The 19672-nt window shown below is 36.2% G+C and overlaps 1 protein-coding gene across 2 annotated transcripts in view; it reads left to right on the top strand.

Annotated features, from left to right (window-relative positions):
• The window catches only part of PRKD1 (protein kinase D1), a 116153-nt gene that overhangs the window by 72948 nt on the left and 23533 nt on the right, over positions 1–19672 (top strand). The window contains exons 3-8 of one of the 2 annotated variants that reach the window (XM_063160447.1): positions 388–519; positions 1211–1371; positions 4089–4112; positions 13234–13444; positions 15075–15152; positions 18029–18233. In XM_063160447.1, coding sequence (XP_063016517.1) covers positions 388–519; positions 1211–1371; positions 4089–4112; positions 13234–13444; positions 15075–15152; positions 18029–18233 — 811 coding nt within the window. The remainder of the gene's footprint in view (positions 1–387; positions 520–1210; positions 1372–4088; positions 4113–13233; positions 13445–15074; positions 15153–18028; positions 18234–19672) is intronic. The other variant, XM_063160448.1, reaches the window with a different exon arrangement.

Here is a 19672-nt window from a genome sequence, read left to right on the forward strand (position 1 = left end):
TATTTTATGTACATGCACCTTGAAAGTGTAGTGAGTAAAGCCTGTAAAAGAGTATTTTGAAAAATTTCTGACGTTTTATTGAACTGTGACAATTTTGCTGTTACACTCCTGTGTTTGATTGGAAAAATGTTGTCAGAGATGTCATTGCTGCAGGTTTGTAAATGCAGCTTTAAGCTTTTTCCAGTGGTTATTGTAGTATGAAGGCATATCATCGCTCTTTTTGTCTTCAAAATATTATGCAGTGAACAATTCCAAATCCAAGGTTCAGCATCATAGTGGCCAAAAGGAGTTTTGCGTTGTTCTGTGGTGAAGTACCTAATAAGTGAAGAAGAGTAGTTATGTTGCTTTTTATTTATGTTAATTTTGTGTATGATCTTACTGCTTTAGCTTCTGCTACATTTGAAGACTTCCAAATCCGGCCCCATGCTCTGTTTGTTCATTCCTACCGGGCTCCAGCCTTCTGTGACCATTGTGGAGAGATGCTCTGGGGGCTGGTGCGTCAGGGACTCAAATGTGAAGGTAAGCTGCAGTGAGATGTAATTTTTCAGTCTAAAGAAGAGACTTTTCCATTCTACTTCTGTGTGTTGTGTCTAATGCTGCGTTTAAATTAGTTGGAGACTGTGAGACCTGTCAAAGGAGTTAACTGATTAGAGAACTTATCTTTTTGACTGCTCTGAGGCATCTTAGATATGGCTCTGTAACCTTGAGCGTAAAAAAACTTTGGTTGATATGTAGTTTTAAGAAAAGACTGCATGTCTTACTCTTTCCTTACAATTTTTAATGAGCCTGTGTCTTGCAGTAGTTCAGATTATTTAACTGAAATTACTGTCAATCCATATGAAGTTATAGGAGCTAAGTTTTCTCACTTTGCCACACCTGTTTGACTTCTGGTAGACTAAATCCAATAGAATATACCATTTGCAGTGAGACTTCCTTTACTTCCAAGTGCTGGTCATGGAAATTTCCTGCACTTTGAGACCATAGGTTTTGAAAAATCAGAGAAAAACCACTGGTTGTAGATGTATCTATTTGGAGCTGATAACATTGTCTCACTAACAATTTGCTAGAATAAAAGAGCAGGGTAGAGGGAAAAGTTTCATCAAATTTAAGGCTAATGGTTTTGAATTTGTGTTGTTCTTGAAAAATCCAAAATTACTTGCTTTTTTGTCTAGTAAACCATAATGGGATGGTTTTAAATTTCTCTTTTCAGGATGTGGTCTGAACTACCATAAGAGATGTGCATTTAAAATTCCCAACAACTGCAGTGGTGTACGGAAAAGGCGCCTGTCAAATGTGTCCCTGACAGGAGCCAGCACCATTCGGACAGTGTCTGCAGAGCCCTCACTCAGCGCCTCAGATGAAGCTCTTCTGGTATGGCATTCCCTACCTGTAGAGGCCATGGGAGGAGCTGAGAAACAATGATGTTTAGTGCTGTAGAATCTGGTTTTGCCTGTTACGGACTAGAGGAGGGTGGTATGTAAATTATAAATTAAGGGAAGGCATCTTGACATAAAAGGGAGGTCACCAGCTTAAGGTATGTGGGTTTAAGGTATGTGTGTGTCACTTCTGATACTCCCAGGAGTCTCCTCTCTTGTCAAGAATTAGGTTATTTTTAAAGGCCTAAAGCTGCCACCCATATTAAATAAGTAGCTTGATCTTGAAGAATCTCTTCTGGAACTAGATGTTGAATTTCTTCTGTATCGGGCCATTGTTTCCCTTGGCTTATTGAATAGGAAAGGTTTGCCTCATTAGAGTGCTGTGACCCAGACACCACAGCACTAAACTGGGTGTCTGCCACAGTTAGGTCTGTCATTAATTCGTTGGAGCCTGTGTGTTTGGCTGGATGTTCGCAAGAGACTGGCAGAAATCTCCATTAGATCCTTAAATGGCTCTTTGTGGTGAATGTATTTTTATGTCTGTATTTAGATGTATAGAGGTATATATAGATGTACAGTATACACAAAAGCACGTAAACATATGGTGCACTTGTATATTCATTTATATATTAGTTTTCTGAAAGGAAAGCAAAATGTTGATTGGAATAAGTGACAGTGGTACCTATTTTTTATTTATAGCATGTTTATTCTTTTTAGCACTCATGGTCATAATATACTTGAATAATTAGGATTTTACACAGTATATAAATGAATCCACTGCTAAGTGAAGGTTTTGAAAACCTTAAGGTTTAAAAGAGAGGAAAGAATTTATAAGTACACACAACAATTATCATGTTTTCCTCTCAATTAGAATATTAAACTTATTAAACTTGACATACTAAAAGGACACTATTGCAAATTATGTAGACATGGTGTTAGATGCAGTACCGTCTATGAACCATAATTATGTACTTATGCTACTGATTATCATTAGTCTAAAGCTACTTGGAAATTAAGGTTAACATTATGAATCTTTATTTTTAATTGAAAAGCTGCATAAATGAGTAAGGTGCTTAAGTTCTGCAAACTACAGCAACAAATGTTTACGGATTAATCATAATTCTCAGCAGGTTGTGTCAGAAATTACTTAGGCCAAGACAGAAAATTTTGAGGAAGACTGGCCCTAATTCTGATCTCATCTTTAAAAAAAATTCTTAACAATATTTTATGAGTGAGCATCCTGGTATACCATCTATAAATATTCACTTCACTGTACAGTTAAAATGTAGCAAAAATTTTTCAATTTGAAAACATTTTAAATTGTATGACTGTTTTCTTTGCTGACACATTCTTATACAAAACACCTGTTTTGCAAAGCTATATATTTCAAAATGTTTGACAGCATTAAAATTGCCAGTGAAGAGATGCAGTAAGTATTGTCCATACTGCAGGCTATACTTCTCTGAGACCTTGTAAACATTGGAGTCCCTGTGTTGATGATTCAGAACATCACACGTGCTCACACACGTGCATGCCCAAAGAAAATATATTTGCAGTAGGTGAAGGGATGGGCCTGGAGAAGTCAAGTAATTTTCTTATCTCACTTTTATTTCATGAAATCCTGGTATCATTTACCAGGTTTTTGGAAATGCTCTAATACATGGCTTCTATATGTCTTTTTTTCTGTTTAGTTTTTTTTCCTTTAAATGTATTTCCATTCCTGTCCTCCCACCCTGCTTTTTTTAATTGGCATAAGCTTTGTCAGTTCTCATGTACCAGGTCTGTCCTTTGGACTCCTATCTTCTCCAGTGCTTATGAGATAAGTTTTATGGCAGTTCATATGGTGATGCCAAACAAACCATGCACTTTGGAATGTCTTTCATTTTTCTACAGTCTGTGTGAATATACTGAAAAATATCAACTTTGTTCATAAAAGTGTACCATTCATTGATAATATTGATGTGTTACTTGAATCACTGCTAACAAACGATAATCTCTGTTACAGCTATCAGTTCTTCAAATAGGACTAAAATGTATTTTTACCTCTAATTACCATGTAGAGTCAGAGTAGTTGAGAAAGAATAATTTCTGGAGATCTTTGATAAAGATATAATTATCAAACTGAGTTGTTTCTTATTTTTTTGTTCGTGCTGTGTGCACCTGATAGGAGACACAGCATGTAAGCCTGCCTTCTGGAAATGGCATGTATAAAGTGAATAAGTTATGTCCTGTCTTTTGAAATTTTGTAATCTAAAAATCTTTGAGGCAGGGTAGTGTGGAATAGCGCAAAATGTACCTATACTTTAATTATCCTTGCATAGGGAACCACAGAAACAGTTTAAGTTTGGGTATAAATGTTTTCATTAGCCAAAAAACGTTTCATTTGAGCTGAAAATTGAATGGGGACTGTATTTGAGTACAGCTTTAAAAATCTACCTCCAAAGAATAAAATCTTCTTTTGATTCTTAACTTAGTAGTATAAAACTCATCAACAGAAATACTAAAAACAAAGTAGAACTAGGAGGATACAATGCAACCCAGATTTTTATGTCTCAGCTCAAATGCCGTTTTAAGCATTTATTCTATAAAAAAGAATGAGAGTATAATATGTTCCCACATTCATGCTTGCTTCTAAAATAACATTATTTTCTGTCTTTTTCTCCCCCTTATTTCTTTGTTCTGTTTTTTTTCTTCTTTCCAACTACCTGTCAGTCTCCTGTCAGCCCTGGCTATGAGGTATGTACTGAATTTACTCCCTACCATGCTATTAGCAGCATCCTCTTTTATGATTATCAGTATGAATTTGAAGGCATGCAGAAATTAAATCAGATTTCTTAAGTCCAGATTCCAAAGTGAAGATCATAATTCTTATGCTAAATAGTAAAATTAGTAAACATTAAAATATTTCAATACAAAAGTGACTTTTACATTTGGTTGGCATCAAAGAGGTCATTGGTTAGACTGAAGCCTTATTTTATATTGTAGTAACACATGGGGAAAAAATTTGCCTTCACTTTCGGGACTTGGTAATTTGCTGGAGTAGAAAATAAACATTTTATTTTTAAGCTGAAACAAATCTCACATTCAAATGCTCACCAGCATACACCATACTACCACTGGGACAGCTCTTTCTTTCATGAACATTGTACAAATAAGTTACAGCTCTATATAAAAAGAGTATCAAGTCTAAATAAAAAAAAAAAAAAGAAATTTAAGTGGGTGATTCATTTCAAAGGTTGCTCTCTTTGACTTTCAGTTTGGATTTTTTAAAGAAGTTTGGTTTGTTTAAAGTTTCAAAAGCTTTCGAAACTAAGAAGTGTTGGCTTCTTTCCCTTGCAGCATGTATTTGGGATGCACATGTTAAAAACACTACATTTTAGAAATAAAGCATAGTTAGTCTGAGGAATATTTTGTTGTGCTAAAATGAAGATTTCCGTGGCCAAACAACTATTTCTTTGAAATAAATAACTTTATTTCCTGTAATCATAGGATGGCTTAGGTTGGAAGGGACCTTACAGATCCTATGTTTCCAACTCTCTACAGTGGTTAGGATCATCTTCCACTAGAGCAGTTGCTCAGAGCCCCACTGAACACTTGCAGGGATGAGGTTTCTATTTCTTCCTAAAACACACACATTCTTACTGTGTGGCCCAGAATTCCAGCTCCACATAATATCCATAAAGCATATATAAATATAAACCAGTATATACTGTTTAATAATATAAACTGTATATCTATAAACCAGTTTTTGTAACATCTAAGATAACTGTGTTCTAAATACAGTCTGATAAATTATAAGTCCACCAATCTGGATGATGGTGGTTTACCCTAAAGTAGCAGTAATTAAAGATAGGTGTGAAAAAAAAAAGGTATTTGGAGGAAAACCAAAATCGTATTCTTCTTGTAAAAAGATGTTAGCTATCTATGGTTTTGCTTCAAACTATATTTATATGACACAATAGTATTTTATTTCTATTTTTTAATATATGTTTCCATTATTTTGGGAAGTTTTGTGTACTAGAAGTAACAAATATAGTAAGGTCATTTTATAAACACACTTGAAGTGATTTTTCAGAAAAAGTCTAGCTGAGCTTTGTTTTTAAAATAGGAGTAATGTGTGTCATGGGGCATAGGTAAGTGGAATGTTACATACTGTCTTTGCTTTTTGATGAAGAATCAGGATTTACAGTTCTTTTTTGCAAAATAATTTAAAATTTAAAATGTATATAGTTTTAGTGGAAAAGACTACTTTTGTATCACTGACAGAATACAAAGCACCAGGTGCAGCTTGCCTCTGTAGATTTGTTATAAGCAGAGCTGGCTTGAGGCTTTTTGGCTATATATAGAAGAGTGATTCTGCAGAACTAGGACAGGAGATGTTCTGGGAGGGAATTGTCTTGAGTCGTGGGTGGCCATTTTCTCTTTCTTCCCTCACACCCAACACTTAATAGAGATGCCCTTTTGTCGTGGCCCACTGAAATAAGGAGTCCTTGTTTCCAGTGACTCAGAAATAGCCACTCTAGGAGGCCTTTGTCTTCTACTCTCCTGCAGAAGATGCATCTGCTTTTCCAAGTTCAGTCCCTACAGTCTTGTGCAGGGACTCCCTCCCCAGCTCACTGAACTGGAAAATAAAGGCCCTGGAGGGAGGGAATAAGAGAGAGCTGGGATGTTGCAGCTGAGGGCATCTTGGTGCCTTAAACCACTCCTAATTACAAGTCCTTTTCTAATGGCTGAAGTAGAGTTCATTAGACCAAAGATCCTCAAAGGCAAAATTAATATTTTCTTTTGAAGGCACTTGAGTTAACTGTGAATTAATACTGTTCTGTTATGTTTATTCTTGTCACCCTCAAGTTATCTTTCCATGCTCCAGTGATACACACTGCACATTCCTCTCTGTCTGAATGGGAATTTGCTTTCATTGTGCCCATATGTTTAAATAAAACCCCTAAAGATAGAGCTCCTGGAGTTTGCTCCAAAATCTAGAGTTTATTTAAAAATAATAGAAGGTGAAATAGAGGCTTTGAGTAATTGAACTGATTAGTGCCAAATGCATCAGGTGAATGCAGGGTCATGCACTAAACAGAACTAAGAATCGAGAGCTCAGTGAATCAGACACTGAAAATTGAATATAGGAATTTTGATTAATTCCACAATCTTTTATGTATTTTTAAATTTTCTTGCCTTTTTACAATAACTTAAAATAGTTAAACAAATTAAAAGTCAAAATCAAGAAGTATTTCAAATGTAATTCTCTTGAAGTGTTGCATATCTATGATATTCAAAGTGGTACATCTAAGGAAAATTAGGAGCTAGGTTCTTGTAGTTTCTAAGTACTAGCAGTATTGAAAATTGCCAAATGCTGCAGCACACATTTCACTTCCCTGTTGTATCTCTGAGACATCATTCATGATTATTTGGGTTATTGTGGATTGGTAAAAGATCTCAAAACATTATTTTGAGGAATAATTGGAATCAGCACAAGCTTTTATCTCCCATTACCTGGTCTAGGTGTGTTCAATGGTGCTTGCCCTCCCTTCTAATATATTATCTTGTTATTTTGTTTTGGTAACATAGTACTGCCCCCAAACTTACTGCAGGCCTCACCTGGTAGGTTTGTCTATATCTCCTCTGTCCAGACCCAAAACTTTCCAAACCAGTGTCTATGGTTAAGCCTAAAGACACGTCAGTTATCCCTGATTTGGTAAGGATGGTATGTAGACAGTGACAGATGGGACACATTTATACAGGCATTGGCAGGGGAAAAGCACCAAGATTTTATATGGAAGGATAAATCAGAGTAGTGCAAAGACTATCTTAAGGGTTTTGTATTGAACTGTAATTTGGCTGTGATACCTTTGAGTCATCATGTGTGCTTTGTCTCCCCTTTTTATTAGCTTTATTCAGCAAGCATAACGAAGCTGCCAGGTCTGGCTTCTGATGTGGGCCTTCTAATACTGCATGATACTTCCATGGAAATAACTTATTAATTAATATACTTAAACGAAGTACATGATACAAGATCAAAATAAACCTAATATTTTTTAATGAACTTGTGTCTGTAACATGCTGGACAAAAAGCTTTGTGCCATGTAAGTCTTACTATGGCTGCTGGTATTAGCAAATCCAAAAAGAAAGGGCTTTTGTTTTGGGAACCCCCTGGTTCTGAGGAGTCAGCATAGTCCTACAATGCCTCCTGAAACCCAGTAATCTTCTATTGATACTTTCCAAAATAAGGCAGGTTACAGACAGAGCATTCAAACCACTGTCTGCTGCTATTGATGTCTGAGTAGAAGAACAGTGTATATAATAATAGCCATCTGTGGATAGTTTAATATTAAACAGCTTGTACTGAAGTCAGTTCTTTGATGTGTTTACACATGGGAAAGTGAAATGTTTTTCAGACCATAGCTATCTAACTGTGGTGCTTGTGGGATTAAATCATACACTTGACTTGGAGAGGAGTGCAAGAAGCCTTGAAAGACAACACAGTTGATTGCAGTCTAAGTGTGGTATTTCAGTATATTTAACTGAAGATTTGTTTCTTTGAATTCACTTAATTGCAGTCACATAGTTTAATTTGTAAAAGAAAGTCAACATTTGCATTGCATTAAAAACAGAGTTCCTGTGGTTACATAGATATCTAGCATCTCACTTGACAGTAGCTTCCTGTGAGGAAATTGTGTGTGAACATATTAAGACTTTATCCTCTGCCTTTAATATGGGAAGGAAATGCATGTTTCAACAAGTCTATTTCAACACTACAAATAAAACTTCATCCAAACAGTTACTGCTGTTTGTTTTTTTATTAAATAGACATCAGTTTTCTCTGTTGTCCAAGTAAATAAAAATCCCTAGATTGTAAAAATTTATTCTTTTGTTGAGGCAAACATTTCAATATTGTAGGAATACTTTTGTTATTTCTGATTGAATATCTCAGTGTAAACTACAGGAATAATGTTGCAACACGTCTTAGATGTTGAGCCTGCAAAAGGTTAGCACTTCTTTGTGTAAGTTTTGGAAAAAACCCAAATATTTAGTAGAGTATAGGTTGTGTGGCCTGATCTCTTCTGAGCGAAGCTTACTGACTTGAGCATGTTTCCACAAGCATGATTGCCAAAATGGAAGTAGTTGCTTTCTGACTCTTACAGAACATGAATGTTTTGGTAAAGCTTTTCAGAATCCCTGGGATGTATTTAGTGGGACTGTCAAAACCTTTTAAAAGGGGTGAGGCAAACAGCAGTCTCTCTTATGTTTTAGACTAGTCCATGCAGCCAGCTGTATTGCAGAGCTGGTCCTTGTCTTTGTTCCCAAGAGCCCACAGGGTCCAAGCAGTCAGCTTTTATTGCTTCCCATTAGTCCCTTCAGCATCTCCCTACAGTTTCTTTCACTTCTGTGCCTGGAAGGAATAGATGTGAATGCAGCATGATGGTCAAACTCCTCCAGGTAATAGGAACAGCTTAATCCATTGGTGGGGAAGTCAGTATTTATTTCAGTTTCTTAATTGCAGTGTAATTTTGCAGTGTATTTGGACAAGGTAGAAAAGACAGGAAAGATCTGCTGAGCTATTTTTACCTTTGGGGGATTGTCTTCTTCCTGCAATGACTGTACAATGATTTTGTGCTTCTGGCTAATTAGACAAATTGTTGTGCCTTCTAGTAGCTTTCAACAAAGCTCACCAGAACTCACATGAGGGGCTTCAATGTATTCCAAAAATTCAAAGAAATTAAACAAGAAGACGAAGAAGCAAGCCATCAGTTAAATAAAAGTCGTGGGAAATGCCCCATGTTGGGGAAAAGATTGGCACATCTGCCTTTTTGGAATTAAAAAACCAAAAAAAACCTAAACGTTTTCTTTTTTTCCCCAAAGTAAGAGTAAGCAAACTGGATTCTATTAGATATTGTCACAGTTAAAACATTATTGAAGTGTCTGGATGTGATCAGTGTCACTGGCTTGGTCGGACCGTCCAGTATTCAGCATATACACACATTTCTTGGTGTTTGTTGTCACTTGAAAAATCATACTCTTGAGCTCTTAAAGTATAGATTACCTTGCTGGGATGATTGTTCTAAAGGACTATTTAGTATTTGGAACTGTGCAGGCTGTTAGTTTCCATGGTGTAATCTGGTTAAGCAATCATTTCCTGGGAAGTTTCCAGACTTGCTGAGTCAGTAGTCTGGCTGGCTACCAGGAAAAACTCATTTATCTTTCTAACAAACCAGGCACACCAGCTGAAGGAGGAGGTGCTTTGTGGAGGAGATTCTTGCTTTTCCAGTGAAAATAGTATAGTTCCTGGTTTCCTATGCTTTCAGGGGCTTAACATTGTGGCATCTGATGCTGGGAGTGCTGGAAGTTAGAGTTGAGGGATCTTGACAGGACTTTCAGACAGTGTTGGGAGGAGAAGCTTATCTGGCAAGAGAGAGGAGGTGCTCCAGCTAATCAGTCAGTCATCAGAGGGTGTGGGAGATGCTCCAGCTGCTGCTGCCATGAGTTATCTGTCAGCAGCTTCCCTTCCCCTGCTACCTTTGAGTGGGACCCAGGGGCGCATTGCCTCTGGCTGCAAGAGGGAGGGAATGGAGTCAGGCATATCAGGACTGGGCATACAGGAGTGAGACCAGATCCATGAATTCTGATGTCCTTTCTAGCATGGGAGAAGGTGAAACTTGGCTTTACCTCTTGACCTTAAGTCACTGTAAGTTGAGAATTGCTGGTTCCTTACATGGTGTGCTACGGTGCTGGCACGTAGCAGCCCAGCACTTGTGGAATGGCAAAGGAAAGCTGAAATACTTTTCTCTATAAATTTGACTTGAAGACTGACATCTAGCAGTAGGTTTTCCAGAGTTTTATGTTTTGTTTAGTATCCATTAGTGCTTGAGCTGTAGAGAACACTTACGAATTACTAACAAAAGCTTAGTTATTTGTCTGTTCAGGAACACAGCTTTGCAGCCATGTGAAATGAGACTTGAAGTAATTATTTCAGAAATTATAACTGTGCATTGACTAATACAAATTTTGAGAAAAGAACCCTACCAAACAACACAATAAAAGCTTTATTAATCATAATTCTATTTGATCAAGGCTGATGGTATGATGAGTAACTGTTTCAGAGTTATCTCAGAAACAATCAACTCAATGTAGAGCATCTGGAATTCACTTTTTGTTCAACCTGACATTTTCTCAGAAACATACACTAGCACATTAAAACTGAAAAATTTGCCATCAATCTGAGCAAAAAAAGCAAATAGTTTGCTCCATACTTGTACTGTACCACACCTGAGATTTGATCAGACATCTAGGTCGGAGCCAAAGCTGTAGGGAAGGCCGTCTCTCTCTGTTAATCATAACTGCCCAAGATTAGTCTCAGTACATTTCAGCAACACTGCTGAAATTTCTAAAATCTGCAAGGCATTTGGTGAGGAAAACAGCCAAACCAGTTTTCTAAAATCCTTTAAGCATGAAGTCACCTAGGTATAAATAATTTGGACTTTGCAGTATTTGGTTGCCAAAATAATTTTTGATTAGGCAGTAATTTGGAAAATTAAGACAAAGAGTGATCATAGAAAATAGGTTTAATTTAGATTATATTAGTCGGGATTCTAAGAGAGATTATAGCATTAGGAAATATTTGGATCACTTTTACTGCAGTCAAGGGTAAGTTTGTCAAGAAATAGCTCTAGTGATAAGAATGGTAAACTGAAATACTAGTTTGTTGCAGTGACATTATGTAAGGAAAAGAGTTCTAATGATTGCTTTTATTGTCTCACTCTTTTTCAGTTAAACTTCATTTTAAGAGACTAGCATCACTACATGTCCACCAAATGTCCATTGCAAGTAGTGATTAGAAGTAAGAACCCTTTCAGATTTTTTTAATTCAAAAAGAAAATATGTACATTAAATTGTAGTATGTTGCAAGTAAAACTCTTCTTGTGGACACTGAAGAGCAAACTCAGGCCTAACTTTCTGGTAGGGCAGGATAGGGTAGGGTTGAGGCTGTAACTTGTAAGGCACTAAGTAGGAATATGAGGTAGCATCAGTCTGGACCAAAATTGTTTCTATTCTACACAGGCGTAAAACTGTCAGAACTGCACTTCTGTTTCTCACTGCTCCTTGTGAGCTTTTCCCCGTCCACAGACACTGAGAGCTGTAATTTCCAGGCAGCTCCTACTAGCTGAGCAATGCAGTTTGTGCAGAATATGTGGCTCGTTCTTCTCTCCTGATGGTCTTCTGCCTTCCATTTTGCAGCCTGTCCATGTTGACTTCATAAAATTTAGTCCAATCTGCCTTAGAAATATTAGGCAAATTTTATTAGTAGGTAATAAATATGGAAGAAATGTTGTCTCAAATTGAGACGAATTAATTGTTTGGATTTTTTTAATATGCACAAGTGCTTTGCAGAGCATGAAGATTTAAACCTCAGGAAGTAATAAACCCATAATATCAGACTATGTACTCAGAATTTTTCCAATTTTATTTGTGATAAAGAAAAGACAGATGCTTTCTTCTTTCAATCTAGTTTCTTTGTGGTGGCCATATGTACCCGGCTCATACAATGTATTTTGCATATTTTTCCTTTATTTGAAAGGACTGTTAGTGCAGTGGATCTTTATGCCTCTTGGAAAAGACACCTAATTCTACAGTATAATCAAAGAATTCATCTTTGCAGCAAGAAATCTTTATGAACGTTGTAAGGAAGAAATTTTTTTTCCCCCATGGCAAATACACAGTGAAGGCAAAGCCGGAAACTAATTCCTTAGGTTCTTCTACCATTAAAATGGCTTCTCAATTCCTCTTTACTCCAAAAGATAGAAGCATACAAAAATGTATTTTTCTATATTTTCATGACTGGGAAATAGTAATCAGATGGAGGAATTTCTATAGCATTATGCGTTTGAATCTGAGCAGTGTTTCAAGTTAATGTCTACGTGAAGCTTCATCTACTACAGTTTTTGAACTGTGCAGGCTCACTCTGAATGATTTGTGTTCTGGTGTTCAGTTATCTGATTATTTGTGGATAATAATGAGAAGGTGTTTTAAATAATCAAGCTGCATTTTCTCTTTTTTTTTCTCCTTTCAGTGTTAATTGTGGGTGTAGTTTGGTTGTTTCTCAACAGTATGTATTAGAAGAAAGCAGTTTTCTAGGCGAGTTGTTTTCTGAGTTAATTATCATAAGTACATCTAAATTTAATAGAGAAAATATGGTAACTCATTTATTCCAGAAATTCTTTGGATTTCATGCCTTAAACTGTATGTCTCACATATATATATATATATATACACACAGAGATACACATATATATATACATATACATAGTAAGTATTTAAAAGGATGTGTGTGTATATATGCACACACACACCTTTAAATACCTGTTGTGATCTATTGTGCATAATCTAAATGTAGTAAGGTTAGCAGTAGCAAAAATTATAAAGAAACAGTTTTTCTGTAATTTACCTACATGCATACAGAGTAACGTAATAATTTTCTAATGTTTATACAAAAAATACAGCCTTCAAAAATTACTTTTGATGGAAAATAGAAAATAAGAGGTAAAAATGGTTTTTATCAATGTAAAATGCTTTTCTAAGAAATTTTGGTGAGCATTTTAATTTTGATTAATTTTTTTTATAAAAACCTGTTTCAGTTACAACTTAAAGTATATGATAGTAGTGTTGGCAAAGGCGTTCAATAGCATCCAAATTTTTCAAAAGCAGTTTGAGAGAGGCATGATGCATGTTCTATTAGTGTTCAAAGGCACTTACATGACTTTTTATCACATATGACAGTGTTATTGAAGAGAGGGAATATATGAATATGATAGTCTTTACAAAATGAATACAAAACTCCTTTTTATGTATTTTACAGCAAAAGACACCATCAGAATCATACACGGGGCGAGAGAAGAGGTCGAATTCACAGTCCTACATTGGACGGCCTATTCAACTAGACAAGATTTTACTGTCTAAAGTTAAAGTGCCTCATACTTTTGTCATCCACTCCTACACACGTCCAACAGTTTGCCAGTACTGCAAGAAACTTCTCAAAGGGCTTTTTAGACAGGGTTTGCAGTGTAAAGGTAAGTAAATGTCCTTTAGGAACATAAAAGCTAAGCATAATAAAATTAATGAATTAGTGTTTGAGTGGTTGCTATGTAGCCTTATTCATGATTTCCTCACTAAACTGTCTGCGTGTAGGCACATGTACAATTACACTGGATTAAGCTGCAGTCAAAATTACAGTAATTGGTGTTCTGTAGGAGCTGGCTGCGTGGCTGTTCATTCTTACCCTTTGGTGTATGTGCAATAGCTCACATTTTTCATTCAGGTGTAAATGATCTTGTATTTGGCATAGGGGAACCTGTGCTCACAGGAGAATAGTTAACATAATGGACTATATTCTTATCTTCATTGTTGTTTATCTACCAAGTCCTGTGTGTAAATTGAAGAAGCATATGCCTGAGCCTCAGCAGCTCAGTGCTTTGGGGAAGTTGTAATGGAAGTAAAATAGGATGGGGTTATATGAGAATTTAAACCCACATTTTTTCAGTGTTACTAATGTGCTCTCAAGTGTCATGACATTGTATACCTTAGTAGGTGCTGAAGTGAGTCAGGCCCCTTGGATTGCTGGCTCACCTTGGCCAGCCTTAGCCTGTAAATACAAAGCATTGTGCATACTATGGGGTTGGAATGGTGGCTAATGGAGGCTTAAAATCACCTTCCTTCTATTACAATAAATAATAACTATCATAAAATTAATCAGTATACTTTGTGCTACTTCTTTAAACCCTGCAAAATTCAAAGTTGCATTAATTTAACTTAAGGTGTGATTCTGATGCAATTTAACTAAAATAAAATATCTATCAAAGCATCACCTATTTCAGTTCATTTTGAATCCTGGTGATCTAAGCAAATATTAACCTAATTTAAAAAAAAAAAAAATTATCTGTACTTTGGCACTCCTGTACCTCTAGTTGGTGTTTGGATCAATCTTAAATAATTGCAAGGTATGGACAGCCTTAGAATTTTTTTTCTTTCTGTCTCTGGTTTTCCTGGTGTGTTAGTAACTTACAGCTCTTAGTTTAGATAAAATGTGTTCATAAGCCAAAAGGAAACAATTCCCATGACATATAATGAAGTGGAACTTACACATAAGAAAGGAGTAAAAAAAAAATAAATTGAAAAATATGGAAAGGACTGAAGGAACCCGTAGTTGGAAGCTGTCCAGAAGTTGCCTTGTGATATAAAAAAAAAATATTTTCTCACTGAAAATTGTTGGCTAGGGTTCTCCTGTTTCAATTTTCAGTCATCAGTATTTCCTATGTAGTCAGTTCCTTAAACTGCAGCTGATACACTGCAGCCCATTCTGCTTCTTTCACTGGAAAGGCAGCTCTGGCTTTGGAGCCAGGCATTTGTGTCTCCTCATCACTTGCCTAGATGAGCTGAGCACCACTTTGGCTGCTGTAGTGCTGCTGCACCCTGCTACCCTTGGAAAGGCATTTTTTCCCCTCAGAAATGTGTTTCTAGCATCTTCATCCTGTCCCTTCCACTGACAGGCAGCATGGAGCCGGGCTAGTGCACACTCTCTGAACATACGACTTGTATTAGTGAGATGATAGGGCCTGATAGCTATAGGCTGAGTAGCAGGGAAAATATAATTGTGTCACAGAAAAAGAAATAATTTGGCTGTTTCCCTTTTTCACTTATCAGACTGTAGATTCAACTGTCACAAGCGCTGTGCTCCGAAAGTGCCAAATAACTGCCTGGGGGAAGTTGCCATTAATGGAGGTAAGTTGCGTTAACAATTGTTCCTGTCATTGTTTAAACCATCAGTTAAACAAAAGAAATGTAAAACTGTGATGTGTACAAACACACATTTTTCCATTGCTTGGGAGTGGCCTTTCCTGTGCAATATTTCTGTTGTATGTCGAAGATGAAGTGTGGGAGGAATGCTGCGAGTAGCTCATACACCATCCTTTAGGAGGGTTTCTTCCAAATAGGGGGCACTGGCAGACAGGCTAAGCTCTGCCACAGAGGTGATGTCAGCAGCAAAATGGCCCCGTGATAACACCTAAATGCAGAATGCCAGAGGAAAGCCAAGCATGTCAGAAGTTGGTGCTCACCTGTCAGCTAGAAGTGCAACATTTTCTTTCATTGGGAGTGGAGAAAAAAGTGGTTATGGATGATCTTCCTGAGAAGGAAAAACACACCTACAAGGACTAGGAATGCCCTTCAGAAAAAAAATCTGCCATTCACTGGTGGCATAAAACTAATCATACCAGTTGCCACAAATCAGGTCTTGACTATCTGCTGATTTTCCCATGCATGTGCTGCTGGTGTTTGAGTTAAGTATAAGGGTGTATGGGTAGGCTTGACAGACAGTACTGGAGAAAAAGGAGTGGCTGTAGATGACTTGTTGATTGCCTTGAAAATATCACTTTCCTGTGTGATAAGGGAATGAGAAATGTGGTGAAGTGCTCACTTTCTAATCTATATTACTGTGTTGTCAGCCTAAACTGCTTCTGAGGTTAACTATTACCTTGTGATGCCTTCTTTTTCCTTTAAATCAGTGGTCTACTTTATTGAAGACATATCAAGAAATTCCAAAATTAAGAACATTAACTAATATTTTTCACAGTATTTCTCATAGTAGTGTTACTCTATCACTATGAAGTTTTTATGTTAAATAGGAAAATTCCTACAGGTACTAAGTATTCCACTTGAGATGTGACAAAGTGCATGATTTTCTGGAAAGTAGATGATGTCTTCCTGTTGAATGTCCTTTCTGATGCACCTCTCATTGGATTCTTGGAGTCTCTGGTTTTTTTTTCTGTTTTTTAGTCTTGCCCCATTTATACCTCACTTAACCATTTTAGTCTTGCACCATTTATACCTCACTTAACCATCAACCATCTCACAACACAACTATTTCTTCAGGAGTGCAATAATGTTCCGTTGATAGGAGTGTAAAGTTTGCCCTGAGATTTGTAGTCAGAGAAAGTAACTAAATCTGCTCATAAATGATAAACATTTTTCCACATAGATGCAGTTTTAGAGAGGAGCTATTGATCTAAAGTGATGTGAAAAGACAGGAAGGAACATAAATTTTGTTTCTGCACAATATAACTAAACGAACAAAATTTACACTTGTTTCTGAATTACTCCTCCAAATTCCCCCTTTCCATCTGAGGCAGGTGTATTTCATCCCTACAACACACCCCCTCTGTCCTCTCCCCACCTTTGCTTCACAAGCAGCACGCTACTTTTGTTTGAACTTTCCTCCTGACACGTGAATCTGATGCTGAGCTCATGGGAAGTGATAGTTTGTCTCAGGACAGCTTGTGCAGAGTCACTTGGGCTGAGAACACATATTCTGGGCTTATTCCAAGTATATTCCTTGAAGATTGCAATCTTAAAATTTATAGAACTTGGCTTTTATACACCAAATAATATTCTTAGTATGGTATACATAGAATCCTCATAGAACTCTGAATTGTGTCCTGAATGATTGATAGAGGGTCCCTGTGATTAGCAAAGGCAATTTTATCTTGTATCCCATTTGTATTTCCTCAGTAATTGGGTTCACATTATTTTCAAACTTAATAAACAAAATACAGTATCTGTCATTTTGTCCATATGCTGTGTAATGCATCTTCCCTAAAATAGTAAGTGAAAGAAGAGTTGAGTAATGAAATTTCAAGTGTGGTCTCTGCAGTAAATGCATTATATACAAAATGTAAGGAGTTATTTTTAACTGATTATAGGTTTATTAAAAATAGGTATTTTAAAAGTGTTGTAGGAATAACAAAGAGAGAGAGAGCTTTGCTCTGTGGAGTATCATTTATGACTGAATGACTGGTTCTGCTAGAGATGAAGTGTGTGTCTCTTAATCACACATCAGTAGTTTATATCCAAATATCTTAAGACTGCTGTACATGAAAACAAACTTTTCTGATGTGCCCTTCTAAGTTCAGTGAAACGCCATCAATTCCAATCATTTTTCTGTCAGACAATTCAATGTGCTTCTTCCTGTGTTACATTGCCTACACTGGCTGTCAAGAACCTTCCTCCACACAATTAGGCAGAAGTTGCTAGGAGAAACTATTTGATGCATTCCATGTGATTTTAACCTTACTTCAAATTTCTGAAACATTGCAACATCCCAGAGAAAGCAATGCTGTCTTTACCTTCTGACTGGACTAATGATTTTATATTCCAAATAAATCCATTCACAAGCAACAATGCAACAAAAAATTGTTTCTTACTCTGATCTTGCTTGGGCATATTTAATTTGGAAACAGGAAAGTTAAATATAATTTAAATGTAAGATGGATGGTGCTATTAATGCTATGCCATAGTCAAATCAGCTAAACCCTAAGACTTTAGTTTTGGTGCTTGTTTAGTATTTCTTTTCTAATGGCAGGGAGCAGTGTTTCAGTGATATTGATGATTGTGCTGTTTTGTGCAGGCTTCACAGAAAACTCTGTTCCTGTGCAAAGGAATATACAGTTCATGTGATAAGTAATTGTCTACCTATATTGTCTAGATGCAGGCAATAGACTTGCAAAGAGAACTTGAGTTTTTTGGAAGCTTAAAATGTGCCAGGATGTTGTAGTTGGAGTATCACATGTTTTTAGATAATAACTTGAGAAATGGTATTCCAGACCTTCTTAGTCCTGGGGCTGAGTCTGATGTGGTCATGGAAGAAGGGAGTGATGACAATGACAGTGAAAGAAACAGTGGCTTTATAGATGACATGGAAGAATCTATGGCTCATGATTCAGAGATGTCAATGACAGGATGCCATAGTGACAATGGAGAAATGCAGGATGCTGATCTGGATCACGATGAATCTAACAGGATGATCAGGTGAGCTGGGCAGTGAGTGTTCCTTCCATCTTCCTTTGTATTTATTTGTGCAAATCATGTCTAGGGCTCAAGGGGGAATGTACACAGTCACTGTTTTCACTCATTTAGAATGGGGAATGCTGGTGAAGTGTACTGAGACTGCTTCACTGATTATATGCATTTGTAATTTAAGAGAAGCTTTATTGTCAAGTTGAAGTGGCATTTGAAAACTTATGCAAAAATAGTTCTTACAGGTCTGTTCTCAAATGAAAATGATGTGAAACTATTTGTGCATAATTACTAGTAAAATATTTATTTATTGTTTACTTAATTTCCAAGGCATTCTTTCCCTGGTTTAACAGTGCAATGCCTTGACATTTAGATAAATAAACAAAAAGTGTAAGTGGCTATGGTATACTTGGATCTAGATTTTTGGTTTTTTAGATGCCTTTATTAAAAAGGAAAGTTTGACAAACTTAAAGTAGTAATTTGAAGCAAATTAAAAAATAGATTAGTGCTTTGAAATGACTGTTCAGGAAAGAAAACAGGAACTGAGTTGTGCAATGTACCTCAGAAGTGAATTAAGAAGAAACATTGACTTATTGGAACTGTCTAAATAATATGGAAAAAATAGGGATTATTCCTTATAATTAATGAGGCACCTAAATGAGGAACATAAATGAGGAAATTTAGGGAACTTAAAATAAATTAAAGAAATTTCAACTGTAATTTACTTGATGCAAGGGATCTATAACTTATAAAACATTTTTCTTTAACATGTCTGTTTGACTTGCAATTTCCTCTTTTATTTTGCTTGTTAGGAGTCTCTCTCAGTAATATGTTCTTATTTCTTATTTATGTTCCCTTATTTCTGTGTTGCTGTCATACACCTGTTGCACTAATAGAAGGCAATCCATTTCAACAATATGCAGTTTTACTTCATGCAGCAGTAAACTACTTCCATATTTATCTGCATAGATAGGGATGATATATATATGATATATAGACACCTTGTAGCATTGGAATATGAGCCTGTGCTTAGATCACTAAATCATTGTCACAGAACATTGTAAATTTCCAAGTTTTATGAAGCAGACAGCATTGCAAGTTTTCAAAATTAAAATACCCAATTGTGCTAATAAAACATTTATGACTAAGGTACATGTTTTACTTATGTAAGAGAGATTCCTCCAGTAATACCTCTCTGCACTTATTTCTAAGGGTAATTTGTGTATCCATGGATATTTTTTAAGTGATCTATATAAGGCAAATAAAAAATAAACCTCTTGTCAGCACAGACAAGAATAACTGAATAGAAACTGCAGATGGTTAAATCATTTTTAGGCAGAAAAGAGATATTAAGTATATGCTATATACTTAATTAAACTTTCAGATAGTGCTTTCTGCATTTTGATGGGAAACTACCAATTCATAAAGCTTATTTCCAGGATGCATTACAG

The sequence above is a fragment of the Melospiza melodia genome, chromosome 6 (genome assembly GCF_035770615.1).
Source record: "Melospiza melodia melodia isolate bMelMel2 chromosome 6, bMelMel2.pri, whole genome shotgun sequence".
NCBI lineage: Eukaryota > Metazoa > Chordata > Aves > Passeriformes > Passerellidae > Melospiza > Melospiza melodia.